Here is a 16,736-nt window from a genome sequence, read left to right on the forward strand (position 1 = left end):
GGCTAAGTGAGGCCCTCTCTTACCTTGACTGCATTTGCTAATCTGGTATGGGCCGAGCTACTGCTGTACAGGCCGACCATATGCTTTCTGTGTGTGTTATGAATCCACAGTTCACCCTCTGATTCATAGCCCCTTTCATCTGATGTCATTCTACATCTTTTTGCAATCCTTATTTGGATTACTGTATTTGAACGTGTTGCTCAGGGTCTAGTTTGAGTAATACTGATGAGTGCCTGGCAACAAGACTACAAAGCTCATTATTATACTAGTTTCTTAACATTAGAATATTAGCATCTGTTCTAGTAGTTTTTGACTGTCTTGTGGTGAAATAGATGTTCTATGGCCACTGTTTTGGTTTCATACATGTCTGATTTATTTAATTAGCTACCTGATGCTAAAGCCATAGAGTCTTTCTATTTAAACACAAATTAAAGCTGAGTCTAATTCTGACAGACTTTTTGGGGCATGTTAGACATTCTATGTTTTTGTAAAGGAAACCACACAAGAAATCGTTCAAATCCACACACATCATTGGATATGAAATCATATATTATAGACTCTCACACACATACACACACACCACACCTTTAACCAAATGCTGCTGGGTCACACACAGCAGGAATTCATGGGAACACCTATCCACCAGTCACAAGACAGATAAGCTGATGGATTTACAAAGCATGTGTGATTTCTTTTTGCTTCTCCCAGCAGAAGGTCCTGACAGCTCATGCTGCATTTCCCATTTATCCTATTATCTAACTGGAGTCAATGCTCATTCCAACTCCACTCCACTACACCCACATTTTTTCTTTTTCTTCTCTGGTTCACCAAACACTCCATCTCTTTTTCATTAATCCAGAATTTTCCTTCATGCTTCACTTAATCTTCTAGCTTTCCTATGCTTCTGCCAACTTTTTTCTTTCATTTCCATCAACCAACTACTTTATACTATCTCCTTCCTTGTCCACTTGTCCCGACATTGCAAACTTAATTATGTTCTTTCCATTCTTCTCTATCATTCCACCAACCCCTGCTTCCATTCTCTCCTTTGCTCTGAGATGGTCCTGTGACTGAGATGCCGTAGCTTTGCTCTGCCATTCCACAATAATTTACACACAGCCAGAACACACTAATTACACAGAAAGCTGGATATGTGAAAACACAAGATATCAAGCTCACATGCACACGACAAGACGGCAAAGCCATTCTGCAGCCAGGTTTTGGTTTTTTGTGCTGGATTTCAAGTACAACTTTGACATAAATAGCAGCAACAGTCAGGTTTATATATCCACTCAACTGCCTAGAAATAACTGTAAAAAGTCACACCTGCATGACCAGTTGATATTTCTGCTGAAAATATACACAGTGGACATGCTCAACAGCATAGAAAATAGAAAATGTGTTGAAAACAAGAAACGCAAATTCATTAACCACCCAACAAACTGGAGCAAGCCCATCCATTGCTCTCAGTGGTAGTAAACTGATGAGCACACCTCGGCATTACATAGCTAGTTAACAATGCTAGCACTAACTGGAAAGGCCACCTTTCCTTTTGTTAGACTGGACTTGTTGTGAATTGCCTTCCTCCTCCCTGAAATCTTTCCACCTTAGTAAGAGTAAGTTCAGTAATAGACTATTAACAGCTGGAAATACAACATTGTTAGCACACCTTTCTCCCAGAATGACAAGGAAATGATCAAATGATCGGCATAAAGACAGAACTGACCACAGTTGCAGAAACTGTACAACACACTGAATGGTTGTAAAACATCATCAGTGCATAACACAGAAAAGCAAAGATTTGAATCTTGATGTCCTATTTGTTAAATGTAACTGGCATTGCCACTCACAGTTTGGCTGACATGCAAACTTTCACATCACAGTTTTCACACAAGAATAATATTAGCCACTACTGATATAGTTTACATTCGGTCTCTGACATGCACCGATTTAGTCCAACTACTGTTCTCATAGGAGCAAATGAAGAGCAAGTACATACTGTACAGTGGGCCTTTTTATATGATATTAGTTCACAGTTTAAATACTGTTAAAGTACAAGTACTGATCACTTATTTACAGCATCACTTTCTGCTATAAAAATTTCACATTTAAAGATTGAAAAGTTTGTCTTCAGTCCATTGACCTTAGCACTGGCCTTCAGAAGGTTCAAGTGCATACAAGTGTGTATACAAGCGAGCGTGCATGAGCAGGAAACCAAAGTGTATCACTCACCGGCATTAGAGATGCGTCTCCCTCTCTCCCAGTCCTGCTGCTCTCTGTCCAACTGTTCCTGCTGCTCCCTCTCCAGTCGCTCTCTCTCTGCCTTCTCCCTCTCCATCATCTCACGCTCGGTGCGCTCCAGCTGCTCCTGGCGCTCCCGTTCAAGTCGCTCTCTCTCTGCTTGTGCCTCAATCTCCAGACGCTCTCGTTCTTGACGTTCTCGCTCCTGCCGCTCCCGTTCCAGCATCTCTCGCTCCAGGTGTTCACGTTCCAGGCGCTCCCTTTCTTGACGCTCCCGCTCTTGACGCTCCCTCTCTTGACGCTCCTGCTCCAACTCCTTCTGCCTCTGCAGCTCCTGAAGCTGCCTGGAGGAAAAAGACAGAAGAGAAGGGGAGGGAGGAAAATAGACAACAATGCAGATCAATTCAAAATTCACAACTTATAAACTGTATGCTTGTATGTTTACAATCAAAGGATTAACATATTCCTTTCAAATAGGCTTCAATTATCACCAATGAAAGCACTAAACCAAGAGCTGAGCAGGCGAAAGAATAAAAAAGTTGGAGGGGAAATCAGGGCAAGGTGACAAAATGAATCAAAAGGAGTAAATTAGCATGGGGCCTGTGGATAAGTGCATTGACCCACAATTGCTGTTGTGGTTATGTAAGACATGTCATTATATAATAATTGCTCTTAGGCACAATGGCCATGCTGTTATGCAACCACAGCCAGCTTTACTGAAATTTGGGCACATTAAAAACACACAGAGTCGAGGGCTGTCCATGGTAGCTTCTGCTGGCTGCACACAGCTGTGTGTCTAACAGTGGAAATACAGGAAAATTAAAGGAGGTTGGCAGCCAGCTAAGGCATAGTGTGTTTGCCTGTTGGGTGTTTACCACAATTTGTGGCATATTCAGGTTTGGTCACTAGGTGTCAGCAGAAGTCAGCAATAGAAAGACAGGCAATTTCAGACTTCAGCAGCAGTAGGTTGAAACAGGACAAATAAACCATGTAAGCAAGCATGCATTTGAAAACAAATGAAAGCCTAACAATGAAACTCAGCAAATTCTCAGCAAATTTGCTATGCCTGAGACTGAATATATCCCTGTGGGGATACTGTTTTTACAATATACAATATACAATGAAGACGTGTACACATGCAGTCTGACTTTTCTTCACTATAATGTATTTGCACTGTTATTTTCTATACGTTCGAGAGCTAGAGCACCTTATTTACTACAACTCTGCACTGGATAGCACTACACTATGCCATAGTCTTGTACAATGGCTAACGTGCTGTCTCTGCTTGCCCCTGTGTACTCATCCACTTTTATGTAGCTTAGTGCACACAGTCTAATTATTAGATATGTGTAGTGTTTTTTAGATATGTTTAGTGTTGTGTACTGTTGCACAGTTTTATGTAGCACCATGGGTCATGGAGGGAAGCTGTTACACTTCACAATGCACTGCATTCACTGTATGCGGTTGAAACAACAATAAAAGCTACCTGACTTGACTTGAGTTGTGCCAAGACTAATGAGCCATTGTGAAAAATTGAATTGCGTTCTGAACTTGAAGGTAACTATATATGCAACAGGCTATTTTATAGCAAGATATAGCAATAACCTAACAAAAATGTAAGTACAGTATTTCTGCATTCACACACTAAGTGTGTGAATAGCAATAGCATTTTATCAAAAAGCGTTAAAACTACAAGAAATAGCAGAATACAGTACCTATATAATATGTATCAAGTATGAAAGATTATTATGAATGAAGAACTAGTAGGTGTGTGAATGGGGCAATGAGACATGAGAATGAGAGGGAATGAGAGAAAACATACAAAGGGGACAGCAGCTCAAGGTGTGGGAGTCTTTAAATCTGTCAAAGTTCAAACAACGTTCCCACGAAATCTTTCTTTTAATTGGAAAGCCTTAGTTGTCACTTTCCATGATTCACTTGGTCATAAATCGTACTGGAAGCAAATGAGTGAGAGAGATTGTGGGAATTGGAGCTACATGCCAACACGCTCCCTCTTTCACACACATACATCCTTAGGTCATCGGCCCTCACTCATCCTGTTCTGCTGAAAGCTGACTCATTGCTAACAGTCAATCAATCAGCATTATGTTGCGTGATGCAAACATTCACTTCCTATATTTCCATCTGCCCAGATGATGGACTCTCAAACAAAAATTCCATAAAATGGAATTGGTTCTGCCATTTTTGCAGAGCAGCATGTGTTGCATGGCATACTGTTAACAGAAAAGGTATCATGCTTCTCTGTAAACTGCAGGCAGGTTTCATGGTAAACAAAGTGCTCTTTCCAACCATCTACGGCTTGAAAACAAAGCCGATGCACAAAGTGAAATAAAGCATTATTTCATTTATGTAGCCAACAGTCAGGGCAGCACATGGGCAGTGTAAAGTCTGTCTGTAAATGATGATTCAGACCTATGGAAACCAACAGGGCCAACACGTCCAGTTTGGCAGAGACATGTCAACTTGTATAAATACAGAGAGACAGTTTAGGATTTCGCAAATGTGATACATAACTACACTATGACAATGCCAAGTTATAGGAGTGTGTTTTATTTTGTGACAAGTGAGTCCATTAGAGATTGATGAGGAAATTAAGGGCAGCTGTATAATGTGACTAAATTTTCAGCTGTTAGCTCACCGATGTGACTAACATAATTCACTCCTGTTGTATTATCATACAGGCTGTCCATAAACAATTCTCTTAACAATTTAAAAAAAATATTACAAAAGCAAATGAACAGACAAATATGTGGAAATTATTACAAATTGAGGAGAAGATATTGAAGTTATTTTGCCTCATTTAATACGCCTCTATATGGACACCATTAGTTGCACAAAGCGATATCTTTAATATAACCGCATAGAAAGAACTTTGATAACCACTGAGTATATAGAACAAATCTGATTAAGATATCTCATCAATTGCCTTTGTAATATATTTTTTTAATTGCAAAGAGACTTTATGGGCACCCTGTGTATTTCTGTGGTGGCGAGGAGTGGTTTCGGCGAGGCTGCAGGGAGGAGGAGAGCTGGAGTAGCGGCCCAAGGAACGGCAGCCAAAACTTTACACAGCTGACTGATATCAAGATTGATGAGATGTTTCCTAATATATATAAGAGGATGCGTAACAGAGAGAGAGAGAGAGCAAGATCTCGGCACAACAACAAACCAGAACAGACAGTAACGACAGCGAGAGGCCGAGCGAGGTCTGCTGCAGAGCAGACGAGACGAGAGTAAAAAATAAACGAATTAAATGCTTGCAGTGTGTTTGTGTGGTGTTTGACAGCCGGGAGAACCTGGGGATGGTAATGGGAAGTGTTACAATTGTATAGTTTATTTTATAAGTAAATCTAACCTTGTCCTGCAGATACAGTATTCCATCCCACTCATGAATTTGACCTCTTATTGGGCAGGCTACCTGTTGCACCTGTGACACCAGAGTGTTGCTTGGCTTTGGGTCCATTTAAAGGCAGCACAACTGTCATTCTAGTCAGCCAAACACATACCCCAACCCAGGAGGGTTCCTATGTTAGTGTATGTATAAGTCTTGTTGTGCAAGCTGCAGCACCACCATAAACTCTACAGGGTACCTTTAATTTAAGCCTGCATTTAGTTCTGGAGTAACTCTAATTGTTCTTCAGGACATTAGTTTAGCTAAAATTAGACTGTGTTAAATCTAAAAGTTTGTTAAAGAACGTATTAATATGCTTATGGCAGCCTAACTGACTGAACCATCAGCCTCATCTCAGCCTTCCTTAGCTCTATTTCCCCTTCACCATAATATGTATCTTCTGGCTCCAGTAAGATTGTAGTGAGCAATGAAACTACTCAAGACTTGTCTCTTGGACAGGACAGGTGCTGTAACCAGTGTAGTTCTGCCATGGGGTATCATGAGCATGTAAAAATTATAATGCCAGAATATGAACAAATCTGAATAACCCTCATCAGCACCCTCATACAGAAACATATACTGTATAAACTGCCGCAGTTTTCATGGCCTGTCAGTGGTCCATTAATGCAATTAGAAAAACACAGATGTAACCTGGATTTATAGCTGATGTAAGTGTGGCAGGGTCATGGCTCTGAGGATGTATTCTGTACTGAGGGCTTCCCTCATTTAAAATAACATTCTCTCCAATAGCACATGATCTCAGCGGGGTCCTCGGCACTGTAACAGCGGCAGAGCATCATGAAATATATTTAATCATGAAGATTCATGATTAAATATATTTCATGATGCAATACTGTAATGGTAGCACAATCAGTGTAATCACGCAGATCAGGAGAGGCTCCACATTCTTTTATCCATACTGCACTCTTCTGTTTCACAACAGATAAGCTGCTGACAATCAGCAGCCAAATGCTGGCACACTCTAGCTGCTACAGCTGGTACAGCTTGTCTACCAGCAACTTGGTAGGAAAGCGTCAGCATCCATATGCGGTTTGTAAAACAGTGAAGTAAGCTGGTGGAGTGCAGGGAATTATTGTCTGATTAACAATTCAGCTGTTTCCTAAATAGGGTTAAACGGCTGTGCCAGGACTGAGGCATATGCATCCATATTACCAAAATACTGAGCAGTGTAAAAACAGCAGTGGTTAGTCTTTCCATAATTGTGAGAACACTCCTTGACATAATGCATTCCTTAGTCCCTTGCCCTAACATAAAATGGCCATGGGGTGGTGGTGATGCAATCTCCAGACAACTGATCATTTACTTCAATTAACCTAAGAGGGGGTTCAGCTGTCAGATCTTATTTCTAGTGTTCAAATTAAAGTTCTAACATCACTAAATTACCACAGTACTAACGAACTCATGACTTTTTGTGAAAGAGTTGAAGCTATATTGTCCTAACACAGTGAAGACAAGATGAAGAGTGTCTCTCCACATTTGATATCCATCTACTCACCAAAACAAACAAACAAACAAACAAACAAACGAACAAAAAGACACCTGGTCTCTCATATATGTTGACAAAAACACTGTGGCTTATTATTAACATCAGAAGCTGACTGAAGACAAAAATGAGTTTTTTTTCCTTTTACATAAATTCAAGCCAACTGAACGTCTGTAACCTCTTATCTTTTCATAGAAAGTCAAAGGTCAAGTCAAATTCATTACATGCAAATTACTTGTAGATTTACACTGAGACCAAACGGCACTTCATCTCCTCATATCAGGAGTGTGCACACTGTGGGTGTGCATAAACACTGCAACAACCAACTTTGTAGGTTAAATTAGGTGAATTAAAAGTATCGACTCAGACTTGGCACTGGATACCAACATTTAAGGACCTGAATGGGGTGTTAACTAACTATATAACTATATAGTTGGTAGTTAAAAACAAATGCAACACAGCTAAGGACCAATAAACAAATTCGATTTTTTTGATGATCTGAATCTATACTTAATGCCACTCCACTGTAACAACCTACACACTGTAACTCTAGTTTTAATTATAGTAACAGACATTGAGACTTGTGAGGGGACTTGTGAGTATTGTGTAAACAAGAAAGAGAACCAAACGGTGGAAATTTTCACTCTGTTGAAGTGTAAGTGGTCTTCAAGGGCCATTATGGAGTCCTTGAGTATACTCTAGCAGGTTCAAAGAGTAGCTAATAATGAACTATTTTGATTCTGTGGATAGTGAAAATAGATGCTTCTCACACACAGTAGCTCAAGAACGTATTAAAACCTAAAATAAATAAATAATAGTAATGCATTTAAATGGATAAAATTGCCATCTTCAACCTACTTTAAATGACCCATAATGACAGCAATAAAATATGCTATTAGAAATGTCAGAATGTATTAAGAATCTCAAAATAAAATCTCAGATATTTTACATCTATAACACACTTCCTTTGGGAATGGAAAATAGGAGAAAACCTCAGTCCCTACTGCTCAACTGAACTGGTGCAAAGTCAACCACAAGGATTGTTTTAGGGGATGTGTCGCAACATCAGCACTGAAGAGGTAGTAGAAGGTAAGATGAAACTAAAGTTGAATGGACCTATTTTACAGCAGATACGTTCACTTGTCAGACAGGTGTAACAGATAATTTCCAGCTGCACTGCACAGCTAGAATGTAGCACTGTTACTCTTATTAGTTTCACCTGTGCTTTTTATGTTTATGACAGCTACAAATGTCTGTAGTGGAAAAGGTTCTGTGAATCTGATTCATTTAGGCTAAAGAAGAAAGTAGCTAAGACTTGGCTTTTTAGTAGGTATATTTTTATTTCAAAATGAATGTGCCGATGCACAGAGCCTGAAGAACAAAATCACTGTATCATCTACTGCACATTGTTTCATAAATTAGAGTATTTGATCACTTGACCTGAATGAGTGAAACAAATTCCACAATGAATCCCACTATGTAAAGTGCCCAGAGATGATTTTATTATGATTTGAAGCCATATAATAAAATCGAATTGAATTGGATTGAACTGTCTACAATGTCTACATACTGCCACTGGTGGATGAATCTAAAGTAGATTTCTCTTCTTTCCATGTCTGTCGCTGCTTTGCAGGGAAACGTCACAGGATTCAAAGCTGTGAAAAGCCTCCTGCACCGTTTAACTGGCGTCTCACTTGCCTCCTGACAGGAGTTGCCAAGGAAACTGTTACTAAGGGAGTGTGGGCGGTGGCACAGCCTGAATCCCAGCATGCACATATACATGCACTCTTTGTAATAATGTACTATAATATGACTGAGTTTAAGGCTCTCTGAGGCAGAGTGTGGAAAGATATGGGGTAATACTGGAAACATCAACTCACTTACTACTGAAATTAAGAGTAATGAAACACAACGGAATACAAATAATGTTATAATAGGATCTGTAGTTGCAAAGTATGGAAATAGTGCAAAGGCATTCAGTACTAGTTCCTTCACTGCAATAGTAAGAAAATGAAACTAGAAAACTAAAATGCACCATTATGTTCAGCAACAGTCTTGTCTGACAGCACAGTCATTGACATTTCCATGCTGCTTTGCGAACTGCTACCCTCCCTCTTACACCTTTAACAGATTCTTGTATGGAGACACTCTCACACTTCCACAAGTCAAACAGAAGTAACACTTACCCTGAACTCCTCAAAGTCGTAACAGAGGCCATGCTCTTGTGCTGATCCAGGCTATCTGCTCTGCTGACATGCTGCTGTTCACCATGTTAGATTAGAAGGTTAGCATGCTAAAACTGTTTCTTAACACTAAACACAAAGTACACCTGAGGTTAATGCGAATGTTACTAGTTTTGTAGGCATTTGGCCACAAACTAAAATGTTCAACAAAGTTAAAATTTTAAACTTAATTCAATTTTAGTTATATAACTGGCCATGGTATGTGAAAAACATCCATGACATTTTCCTGAAGCAGAGATGATGACTTGCTGCCAATAGCATGGTCTGACCAATGCTTCCATGCCTAATATATACCATATTTTCCAGACTATAAGTCACACCTTTTAGCAAAAACAGCCTTGTTGAACAGAAAAAAACATATATAAGTCACATTTCTAATTATACTAATTATAGTCTATATTAGCCTATGAAGAACATAGGCTAGGCATAAGAACAAGCAGAAGTGCATTCATTTGTGTCAAATAAACAACTGCACCAATGTCGGGGTCAGGGGAGATGAAGCAGCGTCTCCTCCTCCTCCTCTCTCAGGTTGTCTGAATGTCTACACTCAGTCCAGACTTTATTACCTGCACTTTGAAGTCTGCAGTGTAACACAAGTGAAAAAGAAAGAGCTACACTAGACATTAGTTCAGAGTTTAGCACGTACATAAACGATTTTACTTTTTCAGCGGTACAATATTATCTTCAATTGTAAATATACACATAAAAGTCACTTTGCTGCATAAGGTGCAGGACAAGCCAGAGGAGTAAAAAAAAAGTTCTAGTTATAGTCTGAAAAATACGATACACTTTTTTGCCACTGACCAACATCTCAACAATCACACTGGTATTATGACATGAGGAACTCAATTCACTGGACTTTTCACTGCAATATTTCTCTAATATCACATTTTTTGGGCAGCACAGTGGCTGAGTGGTTAGCACTTCCTCCCATAGTCCAAAAACATGTATGTCAGGTTGATTGGTGACTCTAAATTGCCCATAGGAGTGAGTGTGAGTGTGTGAGGTTGTTTGTCTCTATGTGGCCCTGTGATGGACTGGTGACCTGTCCAGGGTGTACCCCTGCCTTTCACCCAAAGAGAGCTGGGATAGGCTCCAGGAGATCCCTGGGACCCTGGTTAGGACTAAGCGTGTATAGATGATGGATGGATATTAAAATTTTCTATGATTTTTCCTTAGATGAATATTATGTGATATTCTGGTTCTGCCTCTTTGTCACAAGTGACAACTGTGCTAAATCTGCAGGGACACTGAAGTCTGGCAAACTCTGCTGGCCAAGCTACTCAGCAGCTCGCCTGGTTGGCTCACAGAACCAGGAACTGTCTGAATGGGTTGGAGTCCAGCTGGACAACATGGACCTACACTGGTTCAAGTGTACAACATATACATATACTCCATGGGTCATGCTTCCCACTAACATGAGACCCCAACCTTCTTATTAAAGCCAAGCTAATATACTGCCTTTAGAGGTGTGTGTGTGTGTCCATATCCAAATCTGTGACTGTTATTTGAGATGATGTGGATGTCACCATGTGTTCATGACATTGTGCATAAGCACAACAGAGCACATGTTGCTGTCAGCACCTGCTGGTGTTTTCATTCCATGTGTGTAGAGCTGTGTACAGCAGCTAAATGCTAACAGAAATCTACACACACATTCACACCCTTTTCCTGTACCATTTCTCTACCCTTGCTTTCATTCACGACGCCGCAACACATCTCCCCTCTCTCCCGACACACGCTCCCTGGCTCCCACGCACCACACAGCTATTTATACCATAGCCTATTATTTCCAGCTCATGTCTTTTAAATCTGAGGGTCGCACCCTGCATTTCTGAACAGGTGGTTTATCCACAATCTTCCCCTTAGCTGTTAATGAATCCACTTGCACATGCAATGACTATTTCTATCAATCCATTGATCACCCTTAAAAGAGGTTCTAACTCTTCTGCATCTATCTATGCGCTAATAAAAAAAGGATTAAAAAAAGAGATGGAGGAGGAAGGAGATGAATAAAGAGTTGGTGGACAGGCAGAGGAAGAAATGGAGATGTACACCATATTTTTGTGCTGTCGTGACCCCATGGAAAATCCCATTATAGCAATATTTGGGTTTTCCAGCCTTTCCACAGATGAATGTTCTCAGTGTTTATTCCTCACAAAGAGCAGAGAACCACAATTGAGCAAGAGGAGGCCACACTGATGAGTCTGGAATGTGTGTGATTGAACGTGTGTGGTCACTGAGAAATGACGTGGTCCATTCACTGGTTAGATGATCTTCTTTAATGAAACACAGAGGAGAGAGGAGAGGAGGAAAGTGTCCTTCCCTCCCATCTGTAAACACTCTCATATCTCCAGTTCCTTTTTGCTCTCTCACTTCCCTCATCTCCATTTCTGATGACATGGCGTAGACACACATTCCTTATGGACAGCAATGTAACTAAATGTAGTAAAGTCACAGATGAAACATTTTAGGATTGTTTGAAATGCATAACCTTGTACTATAGTTTGGGGTGAGAGGTTAAAGCCATGCATACTACAAAATAAAATCCCTGAAATGCTTTGAAGAATGATGACAATACAAAGTTTGGGTTGACAAGTGCAGATGCTTTTCTTAGTCTGTAAACTTATAATAAACAATCAACCAATCTGGCTGGATTGCAATTGCTCGAAAATAAGATGAGAATGTTCATGATCTAACAGATTTTCTATGTTTCCCCTTATGGGAACAGAATGAGGCTGCCACAATTCATTTACACCCCGCTCTCTGCTACACCCTCCTCACTTTTTCATCCCATTCTCACTCTGCTCTGCACACCCTTCACTTGTTCTCCCACTAGACTGATATTGGCCACTGTATCAGCAGATGACCGCAGCCACTGGTCCATTCGTTGCCTGTCTGTCATCCACTGCTAAATATGGAGCATGACTGGAACTGAGAGCCGGAACGGGGGGAGGGCGAGTGGTGAGGAGAGGCAGAAAGACAAATTAAGCTAGACAGAAACAAAACGGTGAAAGTGAGAAAGCAAAAGGGGAGAGGACGAAATTGGAAAAGGACAGAAAAGAGGAGGGAGAAAAGGGTGGCAGCCAGATCTATCAGTCTCTCTGATCCTGTAACATTCTTGGCAGATCCAAGTTCACCTCAAACAGAACCACTGACTCACACCTGAAGAATGCTTTACTGCTAGAGTGTGTGTGTGTGTGTGTGTGTGTGTGTGTGTGTGTGTGTGTGAATATGAGAGGGGGAGAGAAACAGAGCAAGCAAAGATTGCATTTCTGAGAGATGACAGAATGAATACGTTGTCTTTTATAATCCATAAGACAGTCTAGGTACATCTTATACCGATGGTATTATCTTATTCCAGATCAGCTGAAAAAAATTAAGCAGCATGTTCGCTGGGCAGCAGCAGGTCCACTGCCATGTCTGTTTCTACAGAGGAGGTGTTCAGGACCAATATGGAAGTTTTGAAAGTGCTCAGAGCCAAAGACACAATCACAGTGGTTACAAATGTAAAAGCAGGAAATTAGAAGTGTTAAAATCTGTTCTGATTAAAATAGAAGCTTATCTGTTCTATCAGGCGTGGGTGAGACAAGTGAAAATGCTGCTAAAACAGCTTCTGTGTAGAGATGTTGCTGCTATATGTATAATGATTTTTCTTTGTGTGTGTGTGTGTGTGTGTGTGTGTGCGTACGATGACTTTCACACAGGCAGGACAGGGGCCAGTAAGGGCCACCTTTGAAGGTGCCCACATCAACAATAGTTCAAACATCACTTCTGCCCTCCCAGTAGTTTTTCCATTAATCACTGGTTAAAGAAACATTACAAATTTTGAAAACACCCATCACAACATCCAAGAGCCCACAGTGATATAGATGAATGTTTTGTTCAAACAAAAGATGATAATCCCCAAAATTGTTTCAAAACACCTTAAATGTGTAGCACCGTTTTGCTATTGCAGCTAGAAAACAACAACAAAAAAAAAACCTCTCTTAATAAGACACACCATGAGCCTCCAGAAACACTTAAAGTGTATGAAACCGACTGGAGGGATAAACAGCATTCTTCTGAAACATACTTTTGCAATTATATGATGAGATAAACATGATGAAAAGTAGTAAACCAGAAGGACATTCAGAAATGACTGATGGCCGTGAGTGCCTGCCCGTGCCCTTCTGGTCTTCTCTGGTTGGTAAGAAGGGCTGAAAAACTTGAGAAGGGAATATCTGTGCACTGCAGCCAGGCTGTTCAGTCTGTGTCACAGAGACCTTAGACAACATCTCTCCACATTAGGATAAGTTTTGGAGGATATGTCAACTAAATCTATTAGAAAGCAGTTACATAATGAAGGTTTAAATCATTGACCATGCTTTTCTGATAAAAAGGTTTTTAACTATGGCCAACAGCTGGCCCCCATTAGTGCAAGTCTATTTGTGTGTATTTATGCAAGTAGATTTAATAGTGCAAATAAGCAGTGTAATAATGCACTGACCTCATATATCGTGGCATATAGAGCAGTAATGAGTAATGAGCGATGAGGTTTTGTCTGAGTACATGTGTGTTGAGCATGTATAATACACTGATGGATAAGTAGTGACAAAAGTTTTTATAAATGACTAATTGAAAAAAGGAATAGAAATGTATGAAATGGGTGAGAACAAAGTAAGACTATTTCTACTTCAAACCAGAGACAGTGTTGATGGTTGTGTGGTCCTTACCTTCTCTGCAGGTCCATCTCCTCTGGTGTGGGGCCATTCTGAACCTGGGGTCCCTGTCTGGGCAATGTGGGGCCTGTAGAGGATAACACACAGACAGCTCCCATAAAAGTAGCAAAACCACCAGGCAATAAAAAAATCCTGTATTAAACATGTCCACATGTGTTAGCAGTAAAAAGCCTTGTGGTAATTCAGGGAGGCTGAGAAGCTATATAATCATATGCTTCATATATGGTCCACATATGTATGACAGTAAAACTAAGCAGGCCATGTAATCAGATTTGGTGTTCATTCCCCACACCTCGATAGCCTCCTCCTTAGAATTCAGATTTGGGTGAAAGCAGAACATTTCTGTCTTTGTGTTCATGTGTTTCTTAGATTTTCTTGACGGATAGTGGTCAAACAGAGGTAGAGACAGAAGCACAGTCCAAAAATGTGTAAAATGCTGCAGTAAATGGTAAAAATGTGTGTATCAGACATGCAGGTTTTTTCCTCTAGGATTTATAGAGTTAGAAAGATTAGTTGATTAAGCAGTTCATGAAACAACAAAAACTAAATGCAATGTTATCAGTGAAAAATGTCAGTAATCATTTTTTAAGCAAATATACCAAAACTGTACTGGAGCCTACCAGATATAAATGTGATGTGATGTGTTTATATATTAGAAATTTGTTGGTTTCACTGGCCTTATATAATATCTTGAGGTTTTAAATGACAAGACTGATCAAAAATAAAAAAGACCGGTTGCAGCCCTGATTATTTATAATTATTTGTATAAATCTCAATATTTCTGAGTAGCAGGGGAACATCCCACACCCTTATATAAACCTATTAACTTAGAACAGAGGAAATAAAGACTGTTTTCCCAAAAAGGTTAAATTGGACTAGGTACATGTTTTTTGTGTAGAAGGTACAGTTCTTGCATAAACGCTGAAACAGTGACACTGACGTACCCTCTAGAATGTGAGTAACAGCCACTCAGACATTACTGTCTAATTTACACTTGCTAATGAGCAGACCTTTCTGTAAAACCTGAGCAGTTGGCCAGATGGACCAGCATGACGCTCGCCCTTCTTCAGTGTACCAAACACACATATACACACACACCAAAGTCTTCTGGATTTGGACAGAACAGAAGAAGAGGGGTAGATAGATGGAGATAATATAGTGCAAGGTGGTCACCCACATTGCCACCACTTAATGGTATCACTGGCATTAGCTATATTTCCACCAGAGAAAAAAATAATTTGTCATGCGTGAATCAAAACATAGGGTACTGTAACAACTTTATTATTCTATATGAATTTTAGACATCAAAAACCTGAACAACCACACCAGCAAATATAAAAATAATACACAAAAGATTCAGGCAGAAAGTAAATTTTCTAACAGGTGGCCAGTTAAAACTGTGAACTCTTCTCACAAACCTGCTCCAAAGAGGAAGAAGGCAGGAATGCCAAAGTCCTGGAAACAATGACTGTACGAACAAAACTGCTAAAAACGCAAACAAAAACTCCTCTTGTAAGAAAACAAAATCAGACATAAAAAGCCAGGAGTGGTCTTTCAGTGTGACCTTATGTAATAGTGACTAAGCCCTGACCAAGATGAGATTTTTTGCAAGCAGTCAAACTAATGAGTCGGAACAGGGCCCACACCCAGCATTAATGTATCAGCAGACTGAGTAGTGTTAAATATTTTCATAGCAATATTTTATGATAAGAGTGTAAAAAATATTTGATCACACTTGGGTTTTAAGATAAAGAAAACCTGGAACTGCGACGATCTTGTCCTAATCTTCATTAGTGGGCAGACTATAGTCAGATGTCGTGAAGATATGTTGACATACAACCTCAGCTGCTGTTATGATTGCGTCCAGTACGCTTTTAGGACTTTATGGAAAAAGTAAGCAGGTCTTTAGCAGGACATGTAAGAAAAAAACTTCATGGTTGATTGTTATTTTTGTGACTGTTGTTGATAGACACCCAACACAACACCTACTGTAACTCTTCAATTCTGAAATATTTTTAACACCATGGGTTACGTCCTTGGGCCTATCACAAGGAACACAGAATTACTATTTTTATATCTGGTTCTCTGTTGGCCATGATTATCTAAAACTTTTCATGTTATTACTATTTTGATGGTTTCCATCTTGTATGGGCTGCGCTGAACTGCTATTGAATTAAGCTGAGCACACAGGGACTAAATATCTCAGACTGTAATCGCAGACATGGTCTCGTCTCCATCTTCTGCTGCCGTGGATTTAATTGTGTTGCTGTCTGTTCTAATAGAGCTTATGTGCTAATGACAGAACACAGACAGCAGCCTTGCAGGGTTGCAGCCCTGAAAGCTGCTCAGGAAAGAAGGCTTAAGATCAGATCAGCAGGCCTAGCATTCAATTAATCCTCATTTTCTTACTAGCCCAAGTTTTTAATCACCATATATTATCGCTTGTTTCACTGCAAATAGCTGTAGTGAAATTTGTGGCATCTTACATTTCTAATTTTACCCTCATAGTAGGTCCACCGACTTTAGGGCCCTTGCATTGTTAGTGCATGTCTTTGTTCAGACACTACAATCCATACACAAACACGTTCCACGCATGCAGGAAGAGGTCCTGCGGT

At 40.0% G+C, this 16,736-nt stretch overlaps 1 protein-coding gene across 7 annotated transcripts in view; it reads right to left on the minus strand.

The window, feature by feature from the left end:
- enah (ENAH actin regulator) overlaps nucleotides 1-16,736 on the minus strand; it is a 103,884-nt gene that overhangs the window by 17,970 nt on the left and 69,178 nt on the right. For all 7 annotated transcript variants that reach the window (XR_003296327.1, XM_026318317.1, XM_026318321.1 and 4 more), the window contains 2 exons: nucleotides 14,116-14,188; nucleotides 2,233-2,585 (listed from right to left, as the gene is read on the minus strand). Coding sequence is in view for 6 of the 7 variants with exons in the window: in XM_026318317.1 (XP_026174102.1) it covers nucleotides 2,233-2,585; nucleotides 14,116-14,188 (426 nt within the window). In the remaining variant the exon portion in view is untranslated. The remainder of the gene's footprint in view (nucleotides 1-2,232; nucleotides 2,586-14,115; nucleotides 14,189-16,736) is intronic.

Source organism: Mastacembelus armatus, chromosome 24 (genome assembly GCF_900324485.2).
Source record: "Mastacembelus armatus chromosome 24, fMasArm1.2, whole genome shotgun sequence".
Classification (NCBI taxonomy): domain Eukaryota; kingdom Metazoa; phylum Chordata; class Actinopteri; order Synbranchiformes; family Mastacembelidae; genus Mastacembelus; species Mastacembelus armatus.